This window comes from Salvelinus fontinalis, chromosome 18, assembly GCF_029448725.1.
Source record: "Salvelinus fontinalis isolate EN_2023a chromosome 18, ASM2944872v1, whole genome shotgun sequence".
NCBI classification, from domain to species: Eukaryota; Metazoa; Chordata; class Actinopteri; order Salmoniformes; family Salmonidae; genus Salvelinus; species Salvelinus fontinalis.
Window position 1 is genome coordinate 50,116,905 of NC_074682.1, and position 17,352 is coordinate 50,134,256.

General features: G+C 41.7%; 1 protein-coding gene across 7 annotated transcripts in view; it reads right to left on the bottom strand.

Annotated features, from left to right (window-relative positions):
- LOC129815701 (cadherin-22-like) overlaps positions 1 to 17,352 on the bottom strand; it is a 265,152-nt gene that overhangs the window by 57,965 nt on the left and 189,835 nt on the right. For all 7 annotated transcript variants that reach the window (XM_055869744.1, XM_055869742.1, XM_055869741.1 and 4 more), the window contains 2 exons: positions 15,365 to 15,621; positions 11,160 to 11,296 (listed from right to left, as the gene is read on the bottom strand). In XM_055869744.1, the coding sequence (XP_055725719.1) occupies positions 11,160 to 11,296; positions 15,365 to 15,621 (394 nt within the window). The remainder of the gene's footprint in view (positions 1 to 11,159; positions 11,297 to 15,364; positions 15,622 to 17,352) is intronic.

The window sequence follows — 17,352 nt, forward strand, 5'->3', positions numbered from 1 at the left end:
GTACTGACAAAATGAACTGGACATTGCTACGGTCAGAACCGCCAATGTCTATAATTGCAAAGAAAGTGAGTTAAAACTTTTTAGGGATAGGGGGCAGCATTTTCACTTTTGGATGAATTGGTGCCCAAATTGAACGGCCTCCTACTCTGTCCCAGATGATAATATATGCATATTATTATTACTATTGGATAGAAAAACACTCTGAAGTTTCTAAAACTGTTTGAATTATGTATGTGAGTATAACAGAACTCATATAGCAGGCAAACTGAAAATTCTGAAAAGGGTCGATGTGAAAGTCATCGCCTATTCAAATCCCTGTAATTTATGGATGTTTGCACTTCATACGCCTTCCACTAGATGTCAACAGTCAGTAGAACGTGGAATGAAGCCTCTAGTGTGATGTGGGACCGGATGGGAGGTGTTTCAGTCACTGGTCTGGCAGATTGCCAGTTGCTGGTCAAGCACGCTAGTCATGGAATGAGCCTGTGTGCCATTACTTTTACAGACATGAAGAAATGCTCCGGTTGGGACGTTATTGGATATATATGATTACAACATCCTGAAGATTGATTCTCAACTAAGTTTGACCAGTTTATTCGACTTGTAATATAACTGTAATATAAGTTTTCGTCCAACGTTTGCCTTCCCTTGAGCCAGTGTTTGGACACGTGTACTACACATGCTAGCTAAAGTTGCTAATTTTACATAAGTAATGGACACTATCGAAGAAAAAAAACGATTTATTGTGCAAATAGGATTCCTGGCATTGTATTCTGATGAAGATAATCAAAGTTAAGGGAATATTTATGATGTCATTTGGTATTTCTGTTGACTCCAACATGGTGGAGAAATGTTATATATATTTGAGCGCCGTCTCAGATTATTGCATTGTGCTTTTTACAAAAGTTTTTTTTTTTTATCTGACAGCGGTTGCATTAAGAACCAGTGTATCTTTAATTATATGTAAAACATGTATCTTTCATCCAAGTTTATGATGAGTATTTCTGTTATTTGACGTGGCTCTCTGTAATTACTCCAGATATTTTGGAGGCATTTCTGAACATGGCGCCAATGTAAACCGAGATTTGGGGATATAAATATGCACATTATCGAACAAAACATAAATGTATTGTGTAGCATGATGTCATAAGAGTGTCATCTGATGAAGATGTTCAAAGGTTAGTGATTAATTTTATCTCTATTTCTGGGTTTTGTGAAAGCTATCTTTGGCTGGGAAAAATGGCTGTGTCTTTTTTGGATTTGGTGGTGAGCTAACATAAATATATGTTGTGTTTTCGCTGTAAAACATTTTAAAAATCAGACACGATGGGTAGATTAACAAGATGTTTATCTTTCATTTGCTGTATTGGACTTGTTAATGTGTGAAAGTGAAATATTTAAAAAAATATATAAAATTATTTCACGCGCTGCCTTTTCAGAATGTTGGGGGGGGGGGGGGGGGGGGGGTTCCGCTAGCAGAACGCATGTCCTAGAAAGGTTAAATAAATATTTGCTACCAACCAAAACTGTACATCATATCTACAGTATAGCTTTCTGAGGTACAAAGCTGACTGAGTTCTGAGAAAACAGAAGGTCATAATATTGTGTAGTGCATCCTCTTATAAACACACGGTTGAGTGATGACATACGGTTGATTGTTGTGTTCAACGGAAGACTGTACGAAAGACAACATTTACCTAATGAAGCCATCAGTCAGCTTGTGCATTTTCACAAAGTGATGACAGTTTTTAATGTGTCCTGAAATTACCTCGATTACCAGGATAACACTTTTCTGACACGAGTCAGGGCTAACACAAATGAGCGAGCCCATTTTCATATCAGAGCTCCAGCTATCAAATAATGAATAAATAAAAAATTACAAGTTTACTGATTAGAGTACACCAGGGGCCTGACTTAATCATTTAAATATGAATTAATGCACTTAATAATGTGTTGTAAATTATTTTGATCACGCCCTTGTTAAAAGATGAACAAAGCAACGAGTGCACAACCCTATTCTCCCGCAAACTTCTTAAAAGACCACATCGAAATGAGGGAGGGGAGACGATTACATAATTAGCGCAATCAAAATCCACTTCAAATTAGCCCTACTACCCTAATTACAAGACTCTGTGGGTTCGGCACTCCGACTTCTCGTTGCATTTTAATTCCAATTCTTAATTATTTGATCATGTTTGACGAGTTTCCATTTTGCTTCTGAACCATTTACAGTGGGGTGCTTCGAACGTGAGTCAATTTCAGTTGAAAGAGAGTCATCACTGCAATCTCAGTATCTACAGGATGTAATTATGTTCTAACATATCTACATATGTAAGCGTGTGTACAGTCCCCATTTAGCAATGTCTCTTTAATTGTCAGCCGTTTACAGCTTCAAATCCATAACACGAAATGCGTTCCATTAAAGGGACAAACTGCAGTTCAAACAACAACAATGCGCGCCACTGTTTTGGTAAACAATAAACAGTGATGTGGCTGGATAAATACACCATAAGATTTCAACATGGTCTAAACTGCAGTCTTCAGTCAGTGTTCTGCAGATGCCCAGATAGCCCAGATACTCCATATTGCCCAGGTAACCCAGATAGCCCAGATAGCCCATATAGACCAGGTACCCCAGAAAGCCTGGGTACCCCAGATAGCCAAGATACTCCATATAGCGCAGGTACCCCATATAGCCCAGGTACCCCATATAGCCCAGGTACCCCATATAGCCCAGGTACCCCATATAGCCCAGGTACCCCATATAGCCCAGGTACCCCATATAGCCCAGGTACCCCATATAGCCCAGGTACCCCATATAGCCCAGGTACCCCAGATAGCCAAGATACTCCATATAGACCAGATACCCCAGATAGCCCATGTATCCCAGAATAGACCAGGTGCCCCATATAGCCCAGGTACCCCAGATACCCCAGATAGCCCAGGTACCCCAGATAGCCCAGGGACCCCATATTGCCCAGGTACCCCATATAGCCAAGACGCCCCATATAGCCCAGACTGCCCAGGTACCCCAGATGCCCCATATAGACCAGATACACCATATAGCCCATGTGCACCAGATAGCCCAAGTACCTCATATAGCCCAAACGCCACATATAGCCCAGACGCCCCATATAGCCCATTTACCCCATATAGCCCAGATTGCCCATATACCCCATATAGCATATACCTCATATACCCCATATAGCCCAATATACCCAATGTACCCCATATAGCCCATATACCCCATATACCCCCCATACCCCAATTTGTAAGTCGCTCTGGATAAGAGCGTCTGCTAAATGACTTAAATGTAAATGTAATATGTCTCAGATAGCCCAGATACCCCATATAGCCCAGATGTCCCAGATACCCCATATACCCCAGATGTCGCAGATAGCGCATATAGCTCATATACCTAAGATACCCCAGATGTCCCAGATAGCGCATATAGCTCATATACCTAAGATACCCCATATACCCCATATAGCCCAGATGTCCCAGATGTCCCATATAGCCCAGATGTCCCAGATAGCGCATATAGCCCATATACCTCAGATAGCCCATATACCTCAGATAGCCCATATAGCCCATATAGCCCAGATGTCCCAGATACCCCATATAGCCCAGATGTCCCATATACCTCAGATACCCCATATAGCCCATATACCTCAGATACCCCATATAGCCCATATAGCCTATATACCCCATATGTCTCAGATAGCCCATATAGCCCAGATGGCCCATATACCTCAGATAGCCCATATAGCCCAGATACCCCATATAGCCCAGATGTCCCATATACCTCAGATACCCCATATAGCCCATATACCTCAGATACCCCATATAGCCCATATACCCCATATGTCTCAGATAGACCATATAGCCCAGATGGCCCATATACCCCAGATAGCCCAGATGTCCCAGATGTCCCAGATGTCCCAGATGTCCCAGATGTCCCAGATGTCCCAGATAGCCCAGATAGCCCAGATGTCCCAGATGTCCCAGATGTCCCAGATAGCCCAGATGTCCCATATACCTCAGATAGCCCATATAGCCCATATACCCCAGATGTCCCAGATAGCCCATATAGCCCATATAGCCCATATAGCCCATATACCCCAGATGTCCCAGATACCCCAGATAGCCCAGATACCCCATATAGCCCAGATACCACATATAGCCCATGCCATCCTACTGCACACATTGCCTAGCTATCGCTTGCTTTTCATTGCAGTGGTAGTAGCGCTGATGAGAATACTCACTCCACTAATATCATAATCCTCCCATCAATGCTATATTTTAATTGAGTGGTTTTTGCCTGAGCAGCAAAAATATAAATGGATGTGCTCTCACAGTCTTATCTACCTTAATTCAGCCCTCCACAGTGGACCTACAGAGCAGATAGGAGAATGGCAATAATCAGTGCACATTACATTTCAATCCCACGAAGAAAAAAAAAAACTGAAACTGAGGAACATTGGGAAACTGAGGCACATTGGGAAACTGAGGAACATTGGGAAACTGAGGCACATTGGGAAACTGAGGCACATTGGGAAACTGAGGAACATTGGGAAACTGAGAAACATTGGGAAACTGAGGCACATTGGGAAACTGAGGAACATTGGGAAACTGAGGAACATTGGGAAACTGAGGAACATTGGGAAACTGAGGAACATTGGGAAACTGAGGAACATTGGGAAACTGAGGAACATTGGGAAACTGAGGAACATTGGGAAACTGAGGAACATTGGGAAACTGAGGAACATTGGGAAACTGAGGAACATTGGGAAACTGAGGAACATTGGGAAACTGAGGAACATTGGGAAACTGAGGAACATTGGGAAACTGAGGAACATTGGGAAACTGAGGAACATTGGGAAACTGAGGAACATTGGGAAACTGAGGAACATTGGGAAACTGAGGAACATTGGGAAACTGAGGAACATTGGGAAACTGAGGAACATTGGGAAACTGAGGAACATTGGGAAACTGGGTCATTGGTCACTTTAAACCTCAGTGGGGGGGATCCTCTGTCGTTTTCAGCACACTGTTTTTATTGGCCTCACTGGTGAGCTAACCTGTTCTAAATTTGTCTTGAAGAAATATCTGAGACATGAAGAAAGTGTATTTCAACAGATTACTGACACGCTGTACATCTGGTGGCTGCTCAGCAGATGTTAAAAATCTCGATAGCAGATTTCTTGCTGAAATAACATTATACTGAGAGTCTTCTTCAGAGAGTCTGGAAAGGAAGCCCGTGACCACCATACCACAGAACCACCATACCACAGAACCATCATACCACAGAACCACCATACCACAGAACCACCATACCACAGAACCATCATACCACAGAACCACCATACCACAGAACCACCATACCACAGAACCACCATGCCACAGAACCACCATGCCACAGAGCCATCATACCACAGAACCACCATACCACAGAACCACCATACCACAGAACCATCATACCACAGAACCATCATACCACAGAACCATCATACCACAGAACCACCATGCCACAGAGCCACCATACCACAGAACCACCATACCACAAAACCACCATACCACAGAACCACCATGCCACAGAGCCACCATACCACAGAACCACCATGCCACAGAACCACCATGCCACAGAACCACCATGCCACAGAACCACCATGCCACAGAACCACCATGCCACAGAACCACCATGTCACAGAACCACCATGCCACAGAACCACCATACCACATAACCACCATACCACATAACCACCATGCCACAGAACCACCATGTCACAGAACCACCATGCCACAGAACCACCATACCACAGAACCACCATGCCACAGAACCACCATGTCACAGAACCACCATACCACATAACCACCATGTCACAGAACCACCATACCACAGAACCACCATACCACAGAACCACCATGTCACAGAACCACCATACCACATCACAATGCCACAGAACCACCATACCACATAACCACCATACCACAGAACCATCATACCACAGAGCCACCATACCACATAACAATGCCACAGAACCACCATACCACAGAACCACCATACCACAGAACCACCATACCACAGAACCACCATACCACATAACCACCATGCCACAGAGCCACCATACCACAGCACCACCATACCACATAACAATGCCACAGAACCACCATACCACAGAACCACCATACCACATAACAATGCCACAGAACCACCATACCACAGAACCACCATACCACAGAACCACCATACCACAGAACCACCATGTCACAGAACCACCATACCACAGAACCACCATACCACAGAGCCACCATACCACAGAACCACCATGCCACAGAACCACCATGTCACAGAACCACCATACCACAGAACCACCATACCACAGAACCACCATACCACAGAACCACCATACCACAGAACCACCATACCACAGAACCACCATACCACATAACCACCATGCCACATAACCACCATGTCACAGAACCACCATACCACATAACCACCATACCACAGAACCACCATACCACAGAACCACCATACCACAGAACCACCATACCACAGAACCACCATACCACAGAACCACCATACCACAGAACCACCATACCACAGAACCACCATACCACAGAACCACCATGCCACAGAACCAGGCCCTAGACATAAAGGGATTGTGTAGATTCATGAAAAATAGTTTAGGATGATTGCTACAGGAAACAGTTTGTTCTAAATGTACATTGGGTCAACAGGGAAATGGGGATATGAATGGACTCTGAGTTATTCTGTCTTTGTTTTACCTCCCTTCTGAGGTGAAAGCACAGTGAAGCAGAGAATGGGAACATATATGGTCATTTTGCTAGCTAAAGTAAACACGATCAAAACGCAAAATGTGACATTGTACTATACAGTGCCACTAACCAAAAACACATGAGGATGCATACACTCAATAGGACATGTTCAGTTAATAATGTACAGTACTGTGAAAATCTAATGTTAACTCAAAGGGATAGTTCAGCAATACATATGTAGCTATTTATTTTAGCTTGAAAGACAAGAAGTGACTGGAATACACACTGGGGTTAAAATTTCATGCCCAAATAATCCAAAGAAATTAAGAAAATGCTACATTTTAACAAAACCAAAGTACTCCTTGTCCAGAGACTGCTTTCAAAGTAAGAAAATAAATGTTAAATTGCTGAACTGTCCCTTTACGAAAAACACTTGTAATGAATATACACCAGTCATTGGCATTGGCTTACACAAAGGTGCTAGACATGGTAGTGGATGAGGTGCGTTACCTCTGAACAATGTCAAGAGCTTTCTGCACTTGGAAAAGCACAATATGAATCCAATCCATTAAATACAAATGGCTGGCATGATACATTTATCACAAAAACAATATTCAAAAGTTCAAAATATCGCTAAGCAGTGTTGATAAGGACATCACGTAGATTATACAATCACAGACAAATCCCACAGGTCAGTGGCTGATGCACATCTGATCTATGATCAGTCTGAATTTCTGTCTGAAATGTCCTCCACACAGCGCAGCATTACTAAATGAATCCTAACAAACTCACCTTCGTCATCATTGGCTCAATGGTAAGCATAAATAATTTCCTCTGTTATTTAATCTCCCTTCCCATTTGAACTGTTACACAGCCTAACACATAGTGTTTTGTGCAAATGAATTCTCAAGTGTTCACGTTCATTAGTATGTCGTATCCAATTAGACAAAGTGGCCACTATATGTCATATCTCTATTACTTTTATACAGTTGCAACTTTTCAATACTTCACAAATTCTAAGATATTTCCTTGCGAGGAAGCAGTCTGCACCTGGTCAGGGGCAATGTGAAACCTTCGCTTTAAATATATTTTCTTGAAAGATAAAGACTTTCAAACTACTCAGGTATCTTGTTACCCTAAGGGTGGGACAAGTATACATTTTCCCCCCATTTAACTGTCTCGGGAAAAAAACTGTTTGCAATGTGATATCATACTATCTATCACAGGTCTTTGAAATGATGTGTCAGTCTTGCCGCCCTGATAGGATTCTTCCCCGACAGGTCTGTCAAGAGTCTGCAGAAGATGCAAAAAGCTGCTTTTGACACTACTACTCAGCTCTTTGGTCTCCCATCGAGGGAAGAACTAGATACAGTACACTGCAGAGGGAACCGCCTTTATGCTGCCTTCAAGCGCAAATCGGAACTAGGAAAGAAAGAAAACTGGAGATACAATGCTTCTAACCAAGTTTCACACTCGTATTTACCACTTGAAAGCTGGTAATGAACAGTTTTGGACGTCTCAAGCTCTGAATTAAGACACGTTCTGGGGATTTTTTAAGCATATGTGAATGCAAACAATTGAGTTGACACTCCGATAGGAAGAAAATGCTGTATGACTGCCTCTGACATGGTGATATCATTCTTAAAGTATAATACGTTTGGTTGTTCTGGCCTTGCTCATTACTAATCGGGGTCAATCACCCCTGCAACATGATGACCAACCATGGACCTCATTCAAGAAAGGACTCAACAATGCTGATGTACTGTAGCCAGCAATCACACGGTTTTAATGTCAATAACGGGGTTGGGGAATAATGAGGGGTCATGTTATTTTCCTGTAATCTTAAAATGGCCTTGTTCAATTCAACCTTTTGCCACTGCAACCATATCTAGCGGAGGAGTCATAAAACCAAGTTGCACAAAACTGTTGAAAGAGTTATTTAAAGAAAAGTTTTGTCCTGGTGGTTTGCTGCTTCACTTCTCTTGACTCCTGCTCAATGTGCTCGAGAATCAATGAGCCGCTGGCGATAAGAAACATTTGGAGAGAATTTCTGATGAAGTCAACCGTCGACTTTGTTTGTCTGGGTAAAAAAAAAAAAAAAAGAGAAGCAAGGAAGGGCTTTATCTGTCATGTACAGCCCTGTGTTTATGCCTGATATGGGCTCAAATGACTCTCTCACACAATTAAATGGTAAATTAACATTAAAATGTGCCTATGTCATAATGTGAGCACAGAGAGAAAGAGCACAATAGCAAACAATTTGTCTTGAGAATTACAACACCAAGCAGATGCTGAAAGACTCCCAAATGCTCATTTGCTCCACATGTTTGAGTGAGAAGTTTGCTTGCAACGCAAACAAATGTGTCGCGTAGAGCACTTGGAGTGAGCACAATCCCAAACTACCATGAATAATTATATTCGTACACGTACAACTATAACACACAGTATAAGGCTACGTTTTTACACTTAAGGGATAGTTCACACAACTTATACATTGGTTTCATTACCCTGTAAGCAGTCTATGGACAAGTTAGGATGACAATCTATGCTTTGGTTTAGTTGTTTCCCTAGCACTGTTTCCACATGCTAACATTTTAGCCTTTTTTGGCACAAATCCAATTCAAGTCATGGGACTGAAATTAGCACTTTTAGCGTATCATGTCCAAATCATCAAAAAGTAACTAAAATTGATTGTGAAGCTTAACAAATTTACTTAAACATGATTTAAACGTGATGCATGAAAAATGCTAATATATTGTCCCATGACATGAATGGGATTTTTCATACGATTGCTAAATCTTTAGCATGTGGAAACAGTGCCAGGAAAGCTAAACCAAAGCATGGATTGCTGTCATACCTTGTCCATTAACGTCTTACAGGGTAAGGAAACCAATATGTTATTTTGTCATTTGGGTGAACTATCCCTTTAAGGGAGAAAAACAAACACAGAGAGAAGTAGAATTCACTGTTGTGCTGAAATGGTTTATTTCATCCTGTGAGGCCAGGTAGATATTACTAGCCAGATGCAGAATGCAACTTCTTGTGCTTTCAATACAATCCCAACATCACTTCATCTGTCAAAGATTGGAAAAAGTACTCTGTGTATTCCTGTCACTGCACGACGTTTAGTTCTTAGGGTATAAGAATAGCTTGCCACCAGCTACTCCACCGTCAGGGTATTACATTCTTCATTTTCTCTGCGAATGAAGAAGTATTGAGCAAGATGAAACAACGTTACATGTGTTTTGCTTTTATTTTGGATTATGTCACAGCTTGTTGGTGCTGATGATATCTGTCGGTCATCTGTGATTCCATAGCAATATCATAACAATCACTTCACATAGAGCCTTAGTATATATGAAAAGGCAAAACAAACCAAACTTCAGATTAGTATCATATCAGTTACTATAGGGGCAAGGCTGGGTGTTATAAACTGTTATGACAGGTGCTATGTCATTCTTATGATAGTGTTATGTATCATGGCCCTGTATCAGCCTCTCAGTCAAAGGCATATTACCAATTCTTACTTGCGCAGAGTACGACCCTGCCTCACACAGGAAGCGGCGCAGGTCCTAATCCAGGCACTTGTCATCTCCCGTCTGGATTACTGCAACTCGCTGTTGGCTGGGCTCCCTGCCTGTGCCATTAAACCCCTACAACTCATCCAGAACGCCGCAGCCCGGCTGGTGTTCAACCTTCCCAAGTTCTCTCACGTCACCCCGCTCCTCCGCTCTCTCCACTGGCTTCCAGTTGAAGCTCGCATCCGCTACAAGACCATGGTGCTTGCCTACGGAGCTGTGAGGGGAACGGCACCTCAGTACCTTCAGGCTCTGATCAGGCCCTACACCCAAACAAGGGCACTGCGTTCATCCACCTCTGGCCTGCTCGCCTCCCTACCACTGAGGAAGTACAGTTCCCGCTCAGCCCAGTCAAAACTGTTCGCTGCTCTGGCACCCCAATGGTGGAACAAACTCCCTCACGATGCCAGGACAGCGGAGTCAATCACCACCTTCCGGAGACACCTGAAACCCCACCTCTTCAAGGAATACCTAGGATAAAGCAATCCTTCTGCCCCCCCCCCCCCCCCCCCTTAAAAGATCTAGATGCACTATTGTAAAGTGGCTGTTCCACTGGATGTCATAAGGTGAATGCACCAATTTGTAAGTCGCTCTGGATAAGAGCGTCTGCTAAATGACTTAAATGTAAATGTAAATGTACTTGAAGATATGATAACATTTAAAATGTACAGGTATAATGCTTTAAAACTTGTTATAAGCATGTATGAGCCTTTATGATGTCTTATAACAAGGCTTATAATATGTTATGTCTCTCTACGTATACAATGCAATACACATTCATAGAACTGGAGCATATACCTGCTTCCACTGCTGTCACAGTGATGTTGTGCCAGCCAGCCGTCTCTCGGTCCAGAATCTTGCCCAGGGTGATGGAGCCCGATACTGGATCAATGTGGAAGATCTGCTCCTGGTCTGTACTTCGGTCAATGGAGAACCTGGTAGGGAGAGCGAGAAAAAAGGGGAGTACATATTTGAACGGTGTAAAATCCAATTCTAAACCATCTGCAAGACTTTTTCGGTGGCTGCCCTAACACTGTGTCCCATGGGGATATTGCCAGTTGCCGTTGACATCGGATTACGGCTATACATTAGCATTTTCAAATGTAGGGAAACTGTGAGCCAGATTAAAAAAAGGATGAAAATAATTATCCATTTAGCATCTGTATAGGAAACCTGTCACAGTGCTTGTGTCCCTACTGCACCTACATCCCCAAACAAGTCTGTGGTTTCAGCCCATGCTGGAGGGGAAAAAATAAAAATGAATATTTCATGCTGCACTCCAATGAAAGCAAAATACATTTGCACATCCTTGTGGTTGGCTCCACGAGGAGCGCTCAGGAGAGTATAGAGCCAACAAAACCCTGTGAGTAGTTTATTTTTTTTCTCTTGAGCAGGCTCGTGTGCCCGTCGGGACTTTAATGGAATATTATGAGCATAATCATTTCCTTTTCTACCTTTTGGACAAAAAGCTCATCAAAGGGACCAGTAGGGTCTTTGTACAAGTCGTACAAGACAGCTAAAAGGGCTACAGTGAGATGAGCTTCATGTAGTCTAGGGGTGTTGAGGTGCATAATGCATCCACAGTTAGATTATTCTAGTCATATTACATTAGAGTCTGCCCGCTCTGAATCTGTAGTCTATACAAGGAACAACACATTTCATAGCTGCAACGTGTATACAGAACACACTACATCAATAAACAGTATAGCTAAGGCTATCATTAAAATGTATTTTATTTATGCAAGAAATAGTGACAAACGGTGACACCTACACAATAATTATGTAAATTACATCAAATGATATTTCAGCTTTCAAAACTGCTATAGTAGTTGGTGAAGGGAGATCATGTAGATATTACCAGTGCATCTTATAACATTTGCAAATATGCCATCACTTTAATATATTAATGGAGAAGTACACATTTCCAGAAGATCTGTCAGCACTAAACACAAAGTTTCAAGACGCCATTCCATCTTCCTGATAAAGAGCCAAACAAAGAACACAAACCCATTTTCTGTTCACACGAGGCCAAATTTTGTTTCCAGAGGCTGTGTTCATACCTCTGGAACTCTTACCCCCTTGGTACAGCGCCCGCTACTGCCTGCTAGTGCCAGCCAGTGTCCAGCAATACCCGATCGGTGCCCTCCGGAGCATGGTGACAGGAGTGTGGGAGAGAGTGATGGGCCCTTGGGCACCAGGCGTCGGGGTTAGTTCCGTCCAATTGAGATGATTAAAGTGGTACCGATGGGCATGGCGCAGCGCCAAGGTACCCTCGAACCCGTTGGCTCTCGCCTGCCAACAAGCAGGCGGTGGCACTGCCATTGTGTTGTACTTTATTACACCTGGAGCACTTTCAGTTCAGCCTCATGCATTTTTAATAGAGGTAATTTGCACAGCCTGTGTGTGTCGGTGTGCGTGAAGCTCCACTCGCCTCACCGCTATTATTCCTCCACCCAAGACCTGAGGTGGAGGCTCTGGCACAAAATAATATAATTCTGCTCATAAATAGGGATCTGAGCGAACGCACAAAGATGTGTGAGATACTGAGGAATCCTCTAGCGTGGTCAACAGTCAATGCAGTAGCCTAGAGTAATGTGATTCTGGCATTGTACAAATGGATGAATCAATGTTTTCATGATTCAAATTGTGTCGTGCAGCGATCTTCCAATTGTGTGTTTATTACCATATTTAAAAAGAAATGTCAAATCCCAAGCTCCCTGTACATCTAAACCTGTGTTTGTTGATATAAGATGCCATTTAAATCAGTCCTATAAATGCAGTAATGTAGTCCTTATTTGAGGGTCTTATATGACATTGTAAACATATAATTTGTAGCTATGAACAAGTTTCTATTTGTTGAAAGTTCTGCTTCTTTACTTGTGAAGCATACATTATACTAATGGTATGTCTTATTATAGCCATATCTCTCCCCCTTCTTATAGCCATATCTCTACCCGTTCTTATAGCTATATCTCTACCCGTTCTTAGAGCCATATCTCTTCCAGTTATTATAGCCATATCTATTCCAGTTATTATAGCCATATCGCTTCCAGTTCTTATAGCCATATCGCTTCCAGTTCTTATAGCCATATCTCTTCCAGTTCTTATTGCCATATCTCTTCACGTTCTTATAGCCATATCTCTTCACGTTCTTATAGCCATATCTCTTCCAGTTATTATAGCCATATCTCTTCCAGTTATTATAGCCATATCTCTACCAGTTATTACAGCCATATCTCTTCCAGTTCTTATAGCCATATCTCTTCCAGTTATTATAGCCATATCTCTTCACGTTCTTATAGCCATATCTCTACCAGTTATTATAGCCATATCTCTACCAGTTATTATAGCCATATCTCTACCAGTTATTACAGCCATATCTCTACCAGTTATTACAGCCATATCTCTACCCGTTCTTATAGTCATGTATCTACCCGTTCTTATAGCCACATATCTACCCGTTCTTATAGCCATATCACTACCAGTTCTTATAGCTATATCTCTACCCGTTCTTAGAGCCATATCTCTACCCGTTCTTAGAGCCATATCTCTTCCAGTTATTATAGCCATATCTCTTCCAGTTCTTATAGCCATATATCTACCCGTTCTTATAGCCATATCTCTACCCGGTCTTAGAGCCATATCTCATCACGTTCTTATAGCCATATCTCTTCCAGTTATTATAGCCATATCTCTTCCAGTTATTATAGCCATATCTCTTCCAGTTATTATAGCCATATCTCTTCCAGTTATTATAGCCATATCTCTACCAGTTATTATAGCCATATCTCTACCAGTTATTGTAGCCATATCTCTACCAGTTATTATAGCCATATCTCTACCAGTTATTATAGCCATATCTCTACCAGTTATTAGAGCCATATCTCTACCAGTTATTAGAGCCATATCTCTACCAGTTATTATAGCCATATCTCTACCAGTTATTATAGCCATATCTCTACCAATTATTACAGCCATATCTCTACCAGTTCTTACAGCCAGATCTCTACTATTTCTTATAGCCATATCTCTACTATATCTTATAGCCATATCTCTACCCGTTCTTATAGCCATATCACTACCCGTTCGTATAGCCATTTCACTACCAGTTCTTATAGCCATATCTCTTCACGTTCTTATAGCCATATCTCTTCCAGTTATTATAGCCATATCTCTTCCAGTTATTATAGCCATATCTCTACCAGTTATTATAGCCATATCTCTACCAGTTATTACAGCCATATCTCTACCAGTTATTACAGCCATATCTCTACCAGTTATTACAGCCATATCTCTACCAGTTCTTATAGCCATATCTCTACTAGTTCTTATAGCCATATCTCTACCCGTTCTTATAGCCATATCTCTACCCGTTCTTATAGCCATATCTCCACCCGTTCTTATAGCCATATCTCTACCCGTTCTTATAGCCATATATCTACCAGTTCTTATAGCCATATCTCTACCAGTTCTTATAGCCATATCTCTACCAGTTCCTATAGCCATATCTCTACCCGTTCTTATAGCCATATCTCTACCCGTTCTTATAGCCATATCTCTACCCGTTCTTATAGCCATATCTCTAACCGTTCTTATAGCCATATCTCTAACCGTTCTTATAGCCATATCTCTAACCGTTCTTATAGCCATATCTCTTACAGTTATGATAGCCATATCTCTACCAGTTATTATAGCCATATCTCTACCAGTTATTATAGCCATATCTCTTCCAGTTATTATAGCCATATCTCTTCCAGTTATTATAGCCATATCTCTACCCGGTCTTATAGCAATATCTCTACCCGTTCTTATAGCCATATCTCTTCACGTTCTTATAGCCATATCTCTACCCGTTCTTATAGCCATATCTCTAGCAGTTCTAGGCTTATCTGTAGGTTTATCTGTAGCAATACTTACATACCCATCTGAAGCAGTTAATGAAGAACTATCTGAATGAACTAATAGACTATAATGGATTTGAAAAAAGGAGCCATGATCCATACCTGACAGGTGCATTCTCCTTGTCTGGGTCCTTGGCGGTAGCTGTGCCCACCAGCGCACCTAGCCTGGCATCCTCCTGGACCTCCATGATGGCCCCCTCAGCAGGGAGGAAGACAGGCGGCTCATCCGCGTCAGTTACGCTGACCCGCACGATTGTCTGGTCGCGGAAAGAGCCAAGCTCCAAAAATCGGGGGTCCACATGCTTGTTGACAGCCTCCACCACCACATTGTGTGTACGCTTGCTCTCGAAGTCCAGTGGCTGAACAGAGCACAAACAGGGAAGAACTAAAGCAATGACATGTCACTCTAAGGGGAAATAATTCACCCCTCAGGCAGACACTATAGGGTGCCTAAGTGTAAACTGAGCAGATATAAGGATTGCCAAGTCTATCAAATACCTAAACAGCAATAAGGACATCTGAGCTCTACTGCTGTACAAACCTTTTCTATTCATATACTGTCAATGCCTTCAGAAAGTATTCACAGTGCTTCACTCTTTCACATTTTGTTGCGTTACAAAGTGGGATTCAAATGGATTTATTTGTATTTTTTTTGTCGCCGATCTACAAAAAATACTTTGTAATGTCAAAGTGGAAGAAACATTCTAAGATTTGTAAAAAATGTATGAAAAATAAAACACGAATATATCTTGATTAGATAAGTATTCAACCCCGAGTCAATACATGTTAGAATTAACATTGGCAGTGATTACAGCTGTGAGTCTGTCACGCCCTGACCTTAGAGATCCTTTTTATGTCTCTATTTTGGTTTGGTCAGGGCATGAGTTGGGGTGGGCATTCTATGTTCTGTGTTTTATGTTTTGTATTTCTTTGTTGGTTGGCCGGATGTGCTTCTCAATCTGAGGCAGTTGTCTATCGTTGTCTCTGATTGAGAACCATACTTAGGTAGCTCTTGCCCACATGGGTTTTGTGGGTAGTTGTTTTCTGTCTCTGTGTCTGCACCAGACAGAACTGTTTCGTGTTGGTCTATTTTTGTTATTTTGTCTTAGTGTTCTGAGTTAAAATAAATATTAACATGGACACTTACCACGCTGCGTTTTGGTCCACTACTTCTTCCCAGGACGATTGTTAAAGAGTCTTTCTGGATAAGTCTCTGGGCTTTCTGCACCGGATTGTGCAAAATTTGCCCATTATTATTTTCATAATATTTCAAGCTCTGTCAAATTGGTTGTTGATTATTGCTAGGCAACCATTTTCAGGTCTTGCTAAACATTTTCATAACGATTTCAGTCAAAACTGTAACTCGACCACTCGAGTTACAGTTACTCCAGGAACATTCATCGTCTTCTTGGTAAGCAACTCCAGTGTAGATTTGGCCTTGTGTTTTAGGTTATTGTCCTGCTGAAAGGTGAATTCATCTCCCAGTGTCTGGTGGAAAGCAGACTAAATCATTTTGCCTGTGCTTAGCTCCATTCCGTTTACCTTTTAATTCCGAAAAACTCCCCAGTCTTTAACAATTACAAGCATACCCATAACATGATGCAACCACCACTATGCTTGAAAATATGGAGAGTGGTACTCAGTAATGTGTTGTATTGGATTTTGTAAGGACAAAAAGTGAATTGCTTTGCCACATTTTTTCAGTATTACTTTAGTGCCTTGTTGCAAACAGAATGCATGTTTTGGAATATTTTTTATTCTGTACAAGCTTCCTTCTTAAAAAACAACAAATATTCTATTAAAAAATGTATTTCGGTATTTACAATTAAAGCCCATAGAAACACATGAAATAACACATTCATGAATGGCAAAAAAAAGAGTCAAAAATTAAATCATAAGGAAGGAGGTCTTGAGGTGTCTTTCCTATATTTAGAAGACACAAGAAAGCTCAGTGTTCATGAGTCTCCCCCTTTCTATTGTGAGGTCATATTAGTTTGTAGCTCAAATGGTTCGGACACCACAGACAGAAGTTGGCACATCAGCGTTACTGACTTCAGACGAGTCCCGTGACACTTGTTGGGTCCGTAGAG